We start from the raw sequence: 14,296 nt of genomic DNA, 5'->3' as shown, positions 1-14,296 counted from the left end.
AATATATCACATTTAAAAATTTTGCTACATTGCTCAAAAATGAGGAAAATTTTACATTTTCTCAAACAGGGTAAGGAACTTGGTTCCTCGAATAACTTCTGGCACAGACATCTGAGCACATGGCCGTCCAACAAGAAAATGTAGCCATTGGTGCCATCTATCGACCACAGGTTAAAGATTGGCGATCCGTTGGATACCGACCGAGTTATAGGCAAAACTTGGTGCAAAAATGAAGAAAATTTTACATTTTCTTAAACAGGGTAAGGAACTTGTTTCCACGAATAACTTCTGGCACAGACATCTGAGCGCATGGCCGTCCAAGAAGAAAATGTAGCCATTGGTGCCATCTATCGACCACAGGTTAAAGATTGGCGATTCGGTGGATATCAACCGAGTTATAGGCAAAACTTGGTGCAAAAATGAGCCTTAGTAAATTTTGATTTTTTTGATTTTTTGATTATTTTTCACTCTTTTCTTTTATTTAAAGCATTACTTGAGTGAAAAGAAACACATTGCAACCGATTGGCATTAAAATAAAACAATTTAATTTTTTTTGCAAAATTTCTCAAAAAAATCGTAAGGGGTACCCCTTATGAAATTTTCGAGTTGAAATTTTTTTTTAAATTTTTTTGCGATTTTTTATTCTTTTTTTAATTTAAAGCATTATTTGAGTGAAAAGAAACTTATTGCAACAAATTCGCATTATAATATATCACATTTAAAAATTTTGCTACATTGCTCAAAAATGAGGAAAATTTTACATTTTCTCAAACAGGGTAAGGAACTTGGTTCCTCGAATAACTTCTGGCACAGACATCTGAGCGCATGGCCGTCCAAGAAGAAAATGTAGCCATTGGTGCCATCTATCGACCACAGGTTAAAGATTGGCAATTCGGTGGATATCAACCGAGTTATAGGCAAAACTTGGTGCAAAATGAGCCTTAGTAAATTTTTATTTTTTTGATTTTTTTTGATTTTTTGATTATTTTTCACTCTTTTTTTTATTTAAAGCATTACTTGAGTGAAAAGAAACACATTGCAACCGATTGGCATTAAAATAAAACAATTTAATTTTTTTTGCAAAATTTCTCAACAAAATCGTAAGGGGTACCCCTTATGAAATTTTCGAGTTGAAAATTTTTTTAAAATTTGTTTGCGATTTTTTATTCTTTTTTTAATTTAAAGCATTATTTGAGTGAAAAGAAACTTATTGCAACAAATTCGCATTATAATATATCACATTTAAAAATTTTGCTACATTGCTCAAAAATGAGGAAAATTTTACATTTTCTTAAACAGGGTAAGGAACTTGGTTCCTCGAATAACTACTGGCACAGACATCTGAGCGCATGGCCGTCCAAGAAGAAAATGTAGCCATTGGTGCCATCTATCGACCACAGGTTAAAGATTGGCGATCCGTTGGATACCGACCGAGTTATAGGCAAAACTTGGTGCAAAAATGAGCCTTAGTAAATTTTTATTTTTTTGATTTTTTTGATTTTTTGATTATTTTTCACTCTTTTTTTATTTAAAGCATTACCTGATTGAATAAAAACACATTGCAACCGATTGGCATTAAAATAAAACAATTTAATTTTTTTTGCAAAATTTCTCAAAAAAATCGTAAGGGGTACCCCTTATGAAATTTTCGAGTTGAAATTTTTTTTAAAATTTTTTTGCGATTTTGTATTCTTTTTTAAATTTAAAGCATTATTTGAGTGAAAAGAAACTTATTGCAACAAATTCGCATTATAATGTAGCACATTTAAAAATTTTGCTACATTGCTCAAAAATGAGGAAAATTTTACATTTTCTCAAACAGGGTAAGGAACTTGGTTCCTCGAATAACTTCTGGCACAGACATCTGAGCACATGGCCGTCCAAGAAGAAAATGTAGCCATTGGTGCCATCTATCGACCACAGGTTAAAGATTGGCGATCCGTTGGATACCGACCGAGTTATAGGCAAAACTTGGTGCAAAAATGAAGAAAATTTTACATTTTCTTAAACAGGGTAAGGAACTTGGTTCCTCGAATAACTTCTGGCACAGACATCTGAGCGCATGGCCGTCCAAGAAGAAAATGTAGCCATTGGTGCCATCTATCGACCACAGGTTAAAGATTGGCGATCCGTTGGATACCGACCGAGTTATAGGCAAAACTTGGTGCAAAAATGAAGAAAATTTTACATTTTCTTAAACAGGGTAAGGAACTTGGTTCCTCGAATAACTGCTGGCACAGACATCTGAGCGCATGGCCGTCCAAGAAGAAAATGTAGCCATTGGTGCCATCTATCGACCACAGGTAAAAGATTGGCGATTCGGTGGGTATCAACCGAGTTATAGGCAAAACTTGGTGCAAAAATGAAGAAAATTTTACATTTTCTCAAACAGAGTAGCGAACTTGGTTCCTCGAATAACTTCTGGCACAGACATCTGAGCGCATGGCCGTCCAAGAAGAAAATGTAGCCATTGGTGCCATCTATCGACCACAGGTTAAAGATTGGCGATTCGGTGGATATCAACCGAGTTATAGGCAAAACTTGGTGCAAAAATGAGCCTTAGTAAATTTTTATTTTTTTGATTTTTTTGATTTTTGATTAATTTTCACTCTTTTTTTATTTAAAGCATTACTTGAGTGAAAAGAAACACATTGCAACCGATTGGCATTAAAATAAAACAATTTAATTTTTTTTGCAAAATTTCTCAAAAAAATCGTAAGGGGTACCCCTTATGAAATTTTCGAGTTGAAAATTTTTTTTAAAATTTTTTTGCGATTTTTTATTCTTTTTTTATTTTAAAGCATTATTTGAGTGAAAAGAAACTTATTGCAACAAATTCGCATTATAATGTATCACATATAAAAATTTTGCTACATTGCTCAAAAATGAGGAAAATTTTACATTTTCTCAAACAGGGTAAGGAACTTGGTTCCTCGAATAACTTCTGGCACAGACATCTGAGCACATGGCCGTCCAAGAAGAAAATGTAGCCATTGGTGCCATCTATCGACCACAGGTTAAAGATTGGCGATCCGTTGGATACCGACCGAGTTATAGGCAAAACTTGGTGCAAAAATGAAGAAAATTTTACATTTTCTTAAACAGGGTAAGGAACTTGGTTCCTCGAATAACTTCTGGCACAGACATCTGAGCGCATGGCCGTCCAAGAAAAAAATGTAGCCATTGGTGCCATCTATCGACCACAGGTTAAAGATTGGCGATTCGGTGGATATCAACCGAGTTATAGGCAAAACTTGGTGCAAAAATGAGCCTTAGTAAATTTTGATTTTTTTGATTTTTTTGATTTTTTGATTATTTTTCACTCTTTTCTTTTATTTAAAGCATTACTTGAGTGAAAAGAAACACACTGCAACCGATTGGCATTAAAATAAAACAATTTAATTTTTTTTGCAAAATTTCTCAAAAAAATCGTAAGGGGTACCCCTTATGAAATTTTCGAGTTGAAATTTTTTTTAAATTTTTTTTTCGATTTTTTATTCTTTTTTTCATTTAAAGCATTATTTGAGTGAAAAGAAACTTATTGCAACAAATTCGCATTATAATATATCACATTTAAAAATGTTGCTACATTGCTCAAAAATGAGGAAAATTTTACATTTTCTCAAACAGGGTAAGGAACTTGGTTCCTCGAATAACTTCTGGCACAGGCATCTGAGCGCATGGCCGTCCAAGAAGAAAATGTAGCCATTGGTGCCATCTATCGACCACAGGTTAAAGATTGGCGATTCGGTGGATATCCACCGAGTTATAGGCAAAACTTGGTGCAAATATGTGCCTTAGTAAATTTTTTTTTTTATTTTTTTGATTTTTTGATTATTTTTCACTCTTTTTTTTATTTAAAGCATTACTTGAGTGAAAAGAAACACATTGCAACCGATTGGCATTAAAATAAAACAATTTTTTTTTTTGTAAAATTTCTCAAAAAAATCGTAAGGGGTACCCCTTATGAAATTTTCGAGTTGAAAATTTTTTTAAAATTTTTTTGCGATTTTTTATTCTTTTTTTAATTTAAAGCATTATTTGAGTGAAAAGAAACTTATTGCAACAAATTCGCATTATAATATATCACATTTAAAAATTTTGCTACATTGCTCAAAAATGAGGAAAATTTTACATTTTCTCAAACTGGGTAAGGAACTTGGTTCCTCGAATAACTTCTGGCACAGGCATCTGAGCGCATGGCCGTCCAAGAAGAAAATGTAGCCATTGGAGCCATCTATCGACCACAGGTTGAAGATTGGCGATTCGGTGGATATCAACCGAGTTATAGGCAAAACTTGGTGCAAAAATGAAGAAAATTTTACATTTTCTCAAACAGGGTAAGGAACTTGGTTCCTCGAATAACTTCTGGCACAGACATCTGAGCGCATGGCCGTCCAAGAAAAAAATGTAGCCATTGCTGCCATCTATCGACCACAGGTTAAAGATTGGCGATTCGGTGGATATCCACCGAGTTATAGGCAAAGCTTGGTGCAAAAATGAGCCTTAGTAATTTTTTATTTTTTTGGATTTTTTTGATTTTTTGATTATTTTTCACTCTTTTTTTTATTTAAAGCATTACTTGAGTGAAAAGAAATACATTGCAACCGATTGGCATTAAAATAAAACAATTTAATTTTTTTGCAAAATTTCTCAAAAAAATCGTAAGGGGTACCCCTTATAAAATTTTGGAGTTGAAAATTTTGTTTAAATTTGTTTGCGATGTTTTATTCTTTTTTTAATTTAAAGCATTATTTGAGTGAAAAGAAACTTATTGCAACTAATTCGCATTATAATATATCACATTTACAAATTTTGCTACATTGCTCAAAAATGAGGAAAATTTTACATTTTCTCAAACAGGGTAAGGAACTTGGTTCCTCGAATAACTTCTGGCACAGACATCTGAGCGCATGGCCGTCTAAGAAAAAAATGTAGCCATTGGTGCCATCTATCGACCACAGGTTAAAGGTTGGCGATTCGGTGGATATCAACCGAGTTATAGGCAAAACTTGGTGCAAAAATGAAGAAAATTTTACATTTTCTTAAACAGGGTAAGGAACTTGGTTCCTCGAATAACTTCTGGCACAGACATCTGAGCGCATGGCCGTCCAAGAAAAAAATGTAGCCATTGGTGCCATCTATCGACCACAGGTTAAAGATTGGCGATTCGGTGGATATCAACCGAGTTATAGGCAAAACTTGGTGCAAAAAAGAGCCTTAGTAAATTTTTATTTTTTTGATTTTTTTGATTTTTTGATTATTTTTCACTCTTTTTTTATTTTAAGCATTACTTGAGTGAAAAGAAACACATTGCAACCGATTGGCATTAAAATAAAACAATTTAATTTTTTTTGCAAAATTTCTCAAAAAAATCGTAAGGGGTACCCCTTATGAAATTTTCGAGTTGAAAATTTTTTTTAAATTTTTTTGCGATTTTTTATTCTTCTTTTAATTTAAAGCATTATTTGAGTGAAAAGAAACTTATTGCAACAAATTCGCATTATAATATATCACATTTAAAAATTTTGCTACATTGCTCAAAAATGAGGAAAATTTTACATTTTCTCAAACAGGTTAAGGAACTTGGTTCCTCGAATAACTTCTGGCACAGACATCTGAGGGCATGGCCGTCCAAGAAGAAAATGTAGCCATTGGTGTCATCTATCGACCACAGGTTAAAGATTGGCGATTCGGTGGATATCAACCGAGTTATAGGCAAAACTTGGTGCAAAAATGAGCCTTGGTAATTTTTTTTTTTTATTTTTTTGATTTTTTGATTATTTTTCACTCTTTTTTTATTTAAAGCATTACTTGAGTGAAAAGAAACACATTGCAATCGATTGGCATTAAAATAAAACAATTTAATTTTTTTTGCAAAATTTCTCAAAAAAATCGTAAGGGGTACCCGTTATGAAATTTTCGAGTTGAAAATTTTTTTAAAATTTTTTTGCGATTTTTTATTCTTTTTTTAATTTAAAGCATTATTTGAGTGAAAAGAAACTTATTGCAACAAATTCGCATTATAATATATCACATTTAAAAATTTTGCTACATTGCTCAAAAATGAGGAAAATTTTACATTTTCTCAAACAGGGTAAGGAACTTGGTTCCTCGAATAACTTCTGGCACAGACATCTGAGCGCATGGCCGTCGAAGAAAAAAATGTAGCCATTGGTGCCATCTATCGACCACAGGTTAAAGATTGGCGATTCGGTGGATATCAACCGAGTTATAGGCAAAACTTGGTGCAAAAATGAAGAAAATTTTACATTTTCTTAAACAGGGTAAGGAACTTGGTTCCTCGAATAACTTCTGGCACAGACATCTGAGCGCATGGCCGTCCAAGAAAAAAATGTAGCCATTGGTACCATCTATCGACCACAGGTTAAAGATTGGCGATTCGGTGGATATCAACCGAGTTATAGGCAAAACTTGGTCCAAAAATGAAGAAAATTTTACATTTTCTTAAACAGGGTAAGGAACTTGGTTCCTCGAATAACTTTTGACACAGACATCTGAGCGCATGGCCGTCCAAGAAGAAAATGTAGCCATTGGAGCCATCTATCGACCACAGGTTAAAGATTGGCGATTCGGTGGATATCAACCGAGTTATAGGCAAAACTTGGTGCAAAAATGAGCCTTAGTAAATTTTTATTTTTTTGATTTTTTTGATTTTTTGATTATTTTTCACTCTTTTTTTATTTTAAGCATTACCTGATTGAAAAGAAACACATTGCAACCGATTGGCATTAAAATAAAACAATTTATTTTTTTTTGCAAAATTTCTCAAAAAAATCGTAAAGGGTACCCCTTATGAAATTTTCGAGTTGAAAATTTTGTTAAAATTTTTTTGCGATTTTTTATTCTTTTTTTAATTTAAAGCATTATTTGAGTGAAAAGAAACTTATTGCAACCAATTCGCATTATAATATATCACATTTAAAAATTTTGCTACATTGCTCAAAAATGAGGAAAATTTTACATTTTCTCAAACAGGGTAAGGAACTTGGTTCCTCGAATAACTTCTGGCACAGACATCTGAGGGCATGGCCGTCCAAGAAGAAAATGTAGCCATTGGTGCCATCTATCGACCACAGGTTAAAGATTGGCAATCTGTTGTATACCGACCGAGTTATAGGCAAAACTTGGTGCAAAAATGAGCCGTAGTAAATTTTTATTTTTTTTATTATTTTATATTTTTTTATTATTTTTCACTCTTTTTTTTATTTAATGCATTACTTGAGTGAAAAGAAACACATTGCAACCAATTCGCATTAAAATAAATCAATCTATAAATTTAGAAAAAAAATCCCACAAAAAAAGTTAAGCCTTTTTTATCGTGCACAGCCTCCTTGTCAGCTCACTGCACTATAATGTCATCTAGATTTGTTTACCTTTTTATAAAATGCCTTTGGAGGAAATGCCGATGTCGTTACAAAATCATTTGAGAAACACTGTATGTAAAATTAAACCAATTCACCATTTCACATGTACTAAAAATTTTAGCGCCTTCTGTTGAATGGTAGCCAAATTAACCTGTTGGCGATGGTTTGCAATTCGTGTTGCTATTGCGCCTGGAGCGTATGCAATCGAGGATGTATTTACTTCAATGTTGCTAGTACTTCACTTTCTACCGTTCATGTTCTCTGGATATCAGAAATTGAAAGTGTTCGTTTTTGGAATCTCTCAACGATGGGAGATTTCAGTGAGCAGAGATGAGACGAATAAATTTTGCACGTGTTACAAAATGTGATATGTGCCATGTTTAAATTCAGATTCATATATGTAAAACGAGTTGTTTAGATTTGTAAATAACATTTGTAACTTTTTATTTGAATCCTTCACGCCGTCGTGTGTTGAGTATGAGAGGACCAAATTGTATGTACATCTCGATGATTTTAACTGCTTATTATTAGCTTGCACTTACTATAAATCTATTTTTACAAGTACTTTCCATCATGACAGTGTATCGCTGCTCATTACCATTCATAATCCTACCAAAACGCTTGCCGTTTTCAGTTCTCGTAAGCGCTATGAGTGAACGAACCATCCTATATAATGTGTTACAATCATCGTTCTGTGTGCCTCACAATTAGTTTGCGGTTTGTAAAGTTGTAGAAAAATTAAAGTGTGTTTAAAAAACTCGCTATTGACACACACACGCACAAAGATTGAACTACACCGGTACACCGGAAATTGGCTAACGAGCGGTCAATGAAATTAAAGCTAATTCGGCACCCAAATCATTCGACGCGTCCGAACGCACTCGTCGCCTGCTGAATAGGCCCAATTTTAGTGGATGTATGTGTGTGGAGTTCAAACTGAACTTATTGTAAATCAAACACTTAGTTGTAGAACCGAAGGGTGTATAATTTATCGTACATACATGGCAGCATAACTTCGTGACGGGTTTAAGGGTATGATCGGAATTGTCCTAAACTCTTCGTTCGTTGCGCCCTTCTATCGGCGCCGGTCTCGATCACGATCGCGTGATCGTTCGCGCTCATGCTTGGACGATCGATGCCTACTGCTGCTATCACTATGGCGACTAGAGCCATATTTATCATGCTTCCCATTGTCCCGGTAATCTTTCTCACTGCGCCTATAGTCGTCCCGATCGTAGGCTCCTCCTCCTCCGCCACCACCACCGCCTAGCTTGCCGCTATCTGATCTCATTCGATCCCTGTCGCGATCGCGATTTCGTGAGTGATCCATTGAGTTGTTCGTTCCTTTCGAACGATCGCGATCACGTTCGGAACCGTTGGTGTAACGATTGTCGTTGTTTCTATCTTCACCCCCTCTTCCAGAACGACGATCGTATTTCTTATCACTGCAAACGATAAATCAGAAGAGATTAGTCTATCGGTTTACTGGGTAAATCTGATTCAGATTCATTCATCTTTAAATTCTTCCTAAGCCTTACCTCTTTTTGTACTTCTGAGGCGAATCGGGCGACGGGGAACGGGATGAGTAGTGGCGAGACGATTTTTTCTTAGCCGATGACGACACTTTTAGCGGCGTTCTGGAACGGTGCCGTGACTTTTTCGACGTTCTTCTAGAGCCACCCTTCTCGGTAGGATAGTGAGGCGAGTTTCGTGATCGCGATCTTGACCGTGAGCGTGAAGCTATGCTGCGTGAACGTGAAGTGCGCGTTTTCGAGCGCGACCGTGAATGGGACGTTCGCGAACGGGATCGTGTACCGCGTGAACGGGACCGTGACACGGAACGTGACATCGACCGTGGTGAGCGTGACTTTGAACGGGACGATTTCGATAATGATTTCGAACGAGATCTCGACTTCTTCCCATCGGCCGTCGGTCCTCCGGTGTCAGATTCGTTGTTGTTCAGACCGGCGGCATTACTGTTCGCATTGGTACCACTACCAGTAACACTTCCGGTCGCAGCCGTATTACTCCCTCCGCTATTTGTGGTGCCCGCATTGCCGGACGAATTTAGCGGCAATGGCATCGCACGTTGTATGAAACCACCCCACGCATTGTGGGATCCATTGTTCCGATCGACCGTAATGACGGTTGGTGCTGCTGCCGCCGGATTAGCCTCGGGCCGATCCTTTTTGCGCTGCTCTTGGTACTTTTTCTTTAAAGCTTCAACCGCTTCCTCCAGCTGCTCCGCGTTCGGTTTGCCCCGCTTGTACAGTGCCATGATGCGGTAGCAAACGTCCAGCATGTCGTCCTCGCTGACGCGAAATATCACGAACCACGGTGGACTGTTCGGCAGGGGAATGTTGTGCTTGCGTGCGGTCAAATAAATGCACGCACACGCGATCGTTTCCGGCTGGTACCGCACGAACACATCCGTCCGGAAGGAATCGTTCATGAAGTTCCACGCCATCTGCATCATGTTCTGGTGCTTCTCCAGCTCGAGATACTTCAGGTACATCACGATCAGCTTGTGCGGGTGCTTCACGTGCACGCAGAACCCGAGCTCCTTCAGTACGCGCCGTTCCGCCTTGATCACCTGTGATTTCAGATTGATGTAGTGCTGGTCCAGTATCATCGGTATCATGGGCCTAAGTTTCGCACGGCAGGAAAAAGATAGGCAAAAAACAATCGGGTAAGGAGAGAAAGAAAAACCGAAAAAAGCAAGCAAGTAAACACAAGCACCGTGGCGCGTTTTAGCTGACTCTGTGTTTGTCCGCAAGCCTGGCGTGATGTTGCTCACTGCTCTTTTTAATAATGGGGAACCATTTCCCGGTTTGGGGGCGAGGGTTCAAAATTTGCATGAACAAAACAAAACAAAACAAAAACGCATCTCGTTACACGCTCTTTACCAGCGGCAATGCGCCCATGTCTAGCGAATGGAATCAAACTCTGCACAGCTCATACGTTCCGTTCTTCTTTTCACCTCATTTCTATGTAGAAATTTTTCTTTAACAAATTTTACGTCCAAACAAGACGATTTTCTAATAAAAACACTGTTTTTGAAACAAAAAAAAACCGTCACAATAAAATAAATAAATGATTTGAAATTACTGTTTTAAAAATAGGAATAAACCTTAACCTAACTGTGTTAGCAGTTGCAGTCACCATTCATTCGTAAATCAATTGGAAACGTTGTACAGTGTGCGTTGTCCGTCATATAGATGGATCAAATTACCTGCCAACTTACCAAACGTCTTTCGTCTACACAATCACGCGATTACCCGTTCATTTCCCAGTCGGAATCTTGCAGAAACCAAACAGGACTAAAAAATATCTTAAAAAGCTCATTATTACAAACTAAACCAATCACCGCTAGCTCCAGTTAGTGTTATCAGCGTCCTCGCCAACCATTATTGCCCGTTTATCGGCGATCGTTTTAGCTCCCGCGCTTCATCATCTCTAGGACCATCGCATCGTTGTCCATGTTTGGGGACGCGTTGCTGCCGTCCAAGGTTGTCCGGTTGTCCGAAAATACCGATCACACAACATCCTGCCAATCTTCCTTCATCTCTGGTACACCGTCACACCACGGCCCCTCAGACCGGTGACCCCATTGTCGTTGGCGTTCCGAATCATTCGCTCGCAAGAGTTGTGAGCCGCTAGATCCAGCTCCTTTTCCCCGGTGGGCGCTAAAGGACGCTCGCTTACGTACGGTTGGTTCAGTGATAAGAAAACATAAAGAAAAAAAAAGAGAGAGAACATACTATGCTTCGAGAGTGGGATAGAGAGAAGTTAGAAAGAAACACAAACAAGACTAGTGGCCACACAGTAAAGTGTGGTATAGTGCTACTATTTGTCACATCCCCCCAGGCGGTGTCATCCGGTTGGGTTGGTTGGTTTCTGTTTCTTTGCTGCACTTTTCTCCCCATTTCAATTGTACATTGTACGCGCTCGTCGTTTGCTTTACACCGTTCTGGAATGGTGCAGAGGATCTTTTGGCCGCTTCCAAGTGATTGATTCTCGCACCCGACGACACAGATGAGACCGTCTCCGAACCGGGACGGGAAGGATGTTCCAGAGGGAAGGACGATGGTAACCGAACGTGGATCAATATTTCCAGTCTTCCCGTTCATCTTCTTGCCGATCGTCCTCGCTGTGCTGATGAGTATGTGGAGGGAACATTACCTTGCTTGTGCGACGTTCTATCACGCACTGCAGACAATGGTGAACGATCGTCAAGCCGAGCCGATTCTTCTTTGCTCTTGCATCCGCAGTGATGAAGGGCCCGCATTGTCTTGTTTTTACGATGGATGGGTTGAGAGCTAAGGACACTTAATAACACACACTCGTTTAAACTAACCTGGCCGCTGGTTTTGCAATCGGTAACGCTCGCTTATATGGCCATTGGTTTTTGGGTAACTCGTCGCTGCGCAGCGCTCCGGCACACGTGTTTCAGAGATGGCGATTTGGGTTTTGTTTTGTTCTGTTCAGACCGTAGGTTTGTTTGTATGTTTTGTTTTTAGTTTTGTTCTTTTTTTTTTGGGAGGGTAGGGAGTTTCCCATAGCTTTGCTTGGGATTTGCTTTTACAGAAGGAGACAGAGTTTTGAGTAAGATTGAGCGTCTTACCTACAAAACTATAAGTGAAATAAGTTAATAGAAGTCGCTTAGTGGTACGGGCCAGCAGCAGCAGACGTGTTGCTTGCGGTACAGAGACGGTAACCAGATCGTACGGATCGGCTCCCAGGATACTTACTTTTGGCTTCGGACTTGTTTGATATGATGAAAGACGTTTATCACGTCCCGTATCCGACGGGGTGCTTCCTCGATTTTGGACGCCAGGCAGATGCAGCTCATCGCCGTTGCCTCCATACTGTGACGCACGAAGGATTTCGAATAGAAGAACCGCTGGAACAGTACCTGCCCGGTCGCCATAGCAACCTAAAAGCGTGAAGAAAAAACACATTTAAAACTTGTTTGTTTCGTGTGGTTGTGAAAGTTGGGTTTTTTCTGCTGCTAGCCAACAACAAAAAAACGCTGGAGGACACTTTCAATGACATGCAAAAACAATGAAAACAGTGTCTTTCTTTGTGTTGCAGTGCAAATGGAAACGGTGCTTTGGCAAGTAAAATTATCTTGCAATAGTAACAGTTTGCTGTGAATCATTCAAATGGCATTAATTCAACGAATAATGAGTTTTTATACCGTAAGTGCTACCTTCATCTGCCAAACTTCGCATTCGCGCACTGACTCACACAAACGCACATACACACACACACATGCACGCACACGACAAGATGGCGTCGGAAGCGCTTATGAAACCTCCGAAACTGAAGCATATGCTTACCTGGGGCAATTTAAGCAGTATGCCTGCCGTCTGAATCAGCTCACAGCCAAGGATACGCAGATCGGTTTCCGTTTCCCGATCAAGCCCATCGTTTTGGGACGGCGTTTGGTCGAGCTTCACTTCCGGAAGCAGACAGTTTTCGAGCGTGAGCACAATTTTCCCATATGGGCGCTGCACGGGCATCGTGCTCGCTGCTGCTGGTGCTTGTGCGGTAATCACTGCCGATGCCGTTTTGCCGCTGGTAACCGTTTCAGTGATTGTTTTACTCACGCTCATGATTGCAACGTGCACTTTAACTACGCATCAAGCGGGAGAAAAATCAAATCAGGTTCACGGAAACACAGCCTTGCTCTTTCCGCGATAAAGCAACTTTGAATCTGTCAGCTAGGGTGAGATGGTGTGAGTTAACGAACAAAGCGTACGTGAGAAGGTTTGACAGCTTCGTTTACACCAATACAATGACGGATGCTTTTTGACGGCGCAGGGACAGTGGAAATTTGCCAAATTTGATCGATTTTTTTATCAATTTATTTGTAGAAACTACATTAATATGCAAGTCAGAAAGATGAACAATTTTGTAAAATTTAAAAAATCACAATAGAAATGTATTTTTACATCCAAAATTACCGATGAAGTGCAGACGGCACCGAAACCCTATAACAGTCATCAACTGTTTCGTTTGCACGGTTCCGTTCATTTCTTCCGACACGTGCAAATTTGTACGGCCGCTACTGGCGTTTGATAAATAATTAAATATAAATAAAAATAAACAATGTCCCTTTACATTCTCTTAATTGTATTTAATCTTTGTCAAGACTGTGCTGAGCTGAACGTGAAAGAGCATCGTCGTAACTGCGGAGGTTCTTTTCACATGATATTTTTCTGCATGCTTCGAAACCTCGTGCCGTTCGATCATTGAACCGTATGTCGTCTTCACCACGTGGATCGTACGGACTGCATTTTGTTTCCAACGTGTGGACGATATTTTACAAGAAAAATGTACTATTTCCTGATCTTCCTCGCAAACGGTTTATAGTCATCTGTGCTCTGCATCACGTGAACGTTATTTTGCATCGAAGTGTATGATTTATTTCCAATTATGAATCTAGGGCTTGACCAAAGCAATTTTTTTAAAGTAGTCATATAATTTTGATGATATTAATTCATGATAATTATTTGTTTTCATGTAATGAAGAAAACCATTATGCTGGTTGGTGTAGGTGAGCGTGTCTAAATTGAGTTCAAATCACATCTACAAATAAGTTTTCATTCTACAACTCCATTCATGGGCAGAAGAACTCTTAACGAACAAGCAAAAGGGACTTTCTCACAACGGGTTTTGGGGTTAAAAAACTAAACTTAACTAAACTACTTGTGAGCGTGGCTACGGATGCTTAAAACATTCGTTGGCGGAGGGTACGGGGGCTCTAAACACGTGTGGGCGGGACAAATACACTTTACGAGGACATAGCCCTGCCCACAACTAGTTTAGCTCCACCCACACGTTTTTTAAGCCCTCGTAGCCCCAGACACACATGTTTTGAGCCCTCGTAGCCCCACCCACAA

The 14,296-nt window shown here is 38.8% G+C and overlaps 1 protein-coding gene across 1 annotated transcript; it reads right to left on the bottom strand.

Moving 5' to 3' along the window:
• Positions 1-7,798: 7,798 nt before the first annotated feature.
• Positions 7,799-13,147, bottom strand: LOC125761001 (cyclin-L2). Its single transcript, XM_049421721.1, has 4 exons — positions 12,731-13,147; positions 12,140-12,324; positions 8,927-10,033; positions 7,799-8,833 (listed from the first exon to the last, which is right to left on the bottom strand). Exons 1-4 carry the CDS (start codon positions 13,004-13,006, stop codon positions 8,464-8,466), a joined length of 1,938 nt encoding a protein of 645 aa, XP_049277678.1. The 5' UTR covers positions 13,007-13,147; the 3' UTR covers positions 7,799-8,463.
• Between the last annotated feature and the right edge of the window lie 1,149 nt (positions 13,148-14,296).

This window comes from Anopheles funestus, chromosome 2RL (genome assembly GCF_943734845.2).
Source record: "Anopheles funestus chromosome 2RL, idAnoFuneDA-416_04, whole genome shotgun sequence".
NCBI lineage: Eukaryota > Metazoa > Arthropoda > Insecta > Diptera > Culicidae > Anopheles > Anopheles funestus.
Note: the sequence above shows the minus strand (reverse complement) of the source record. Positions and strands in the feature narration are given on the sequence as shown.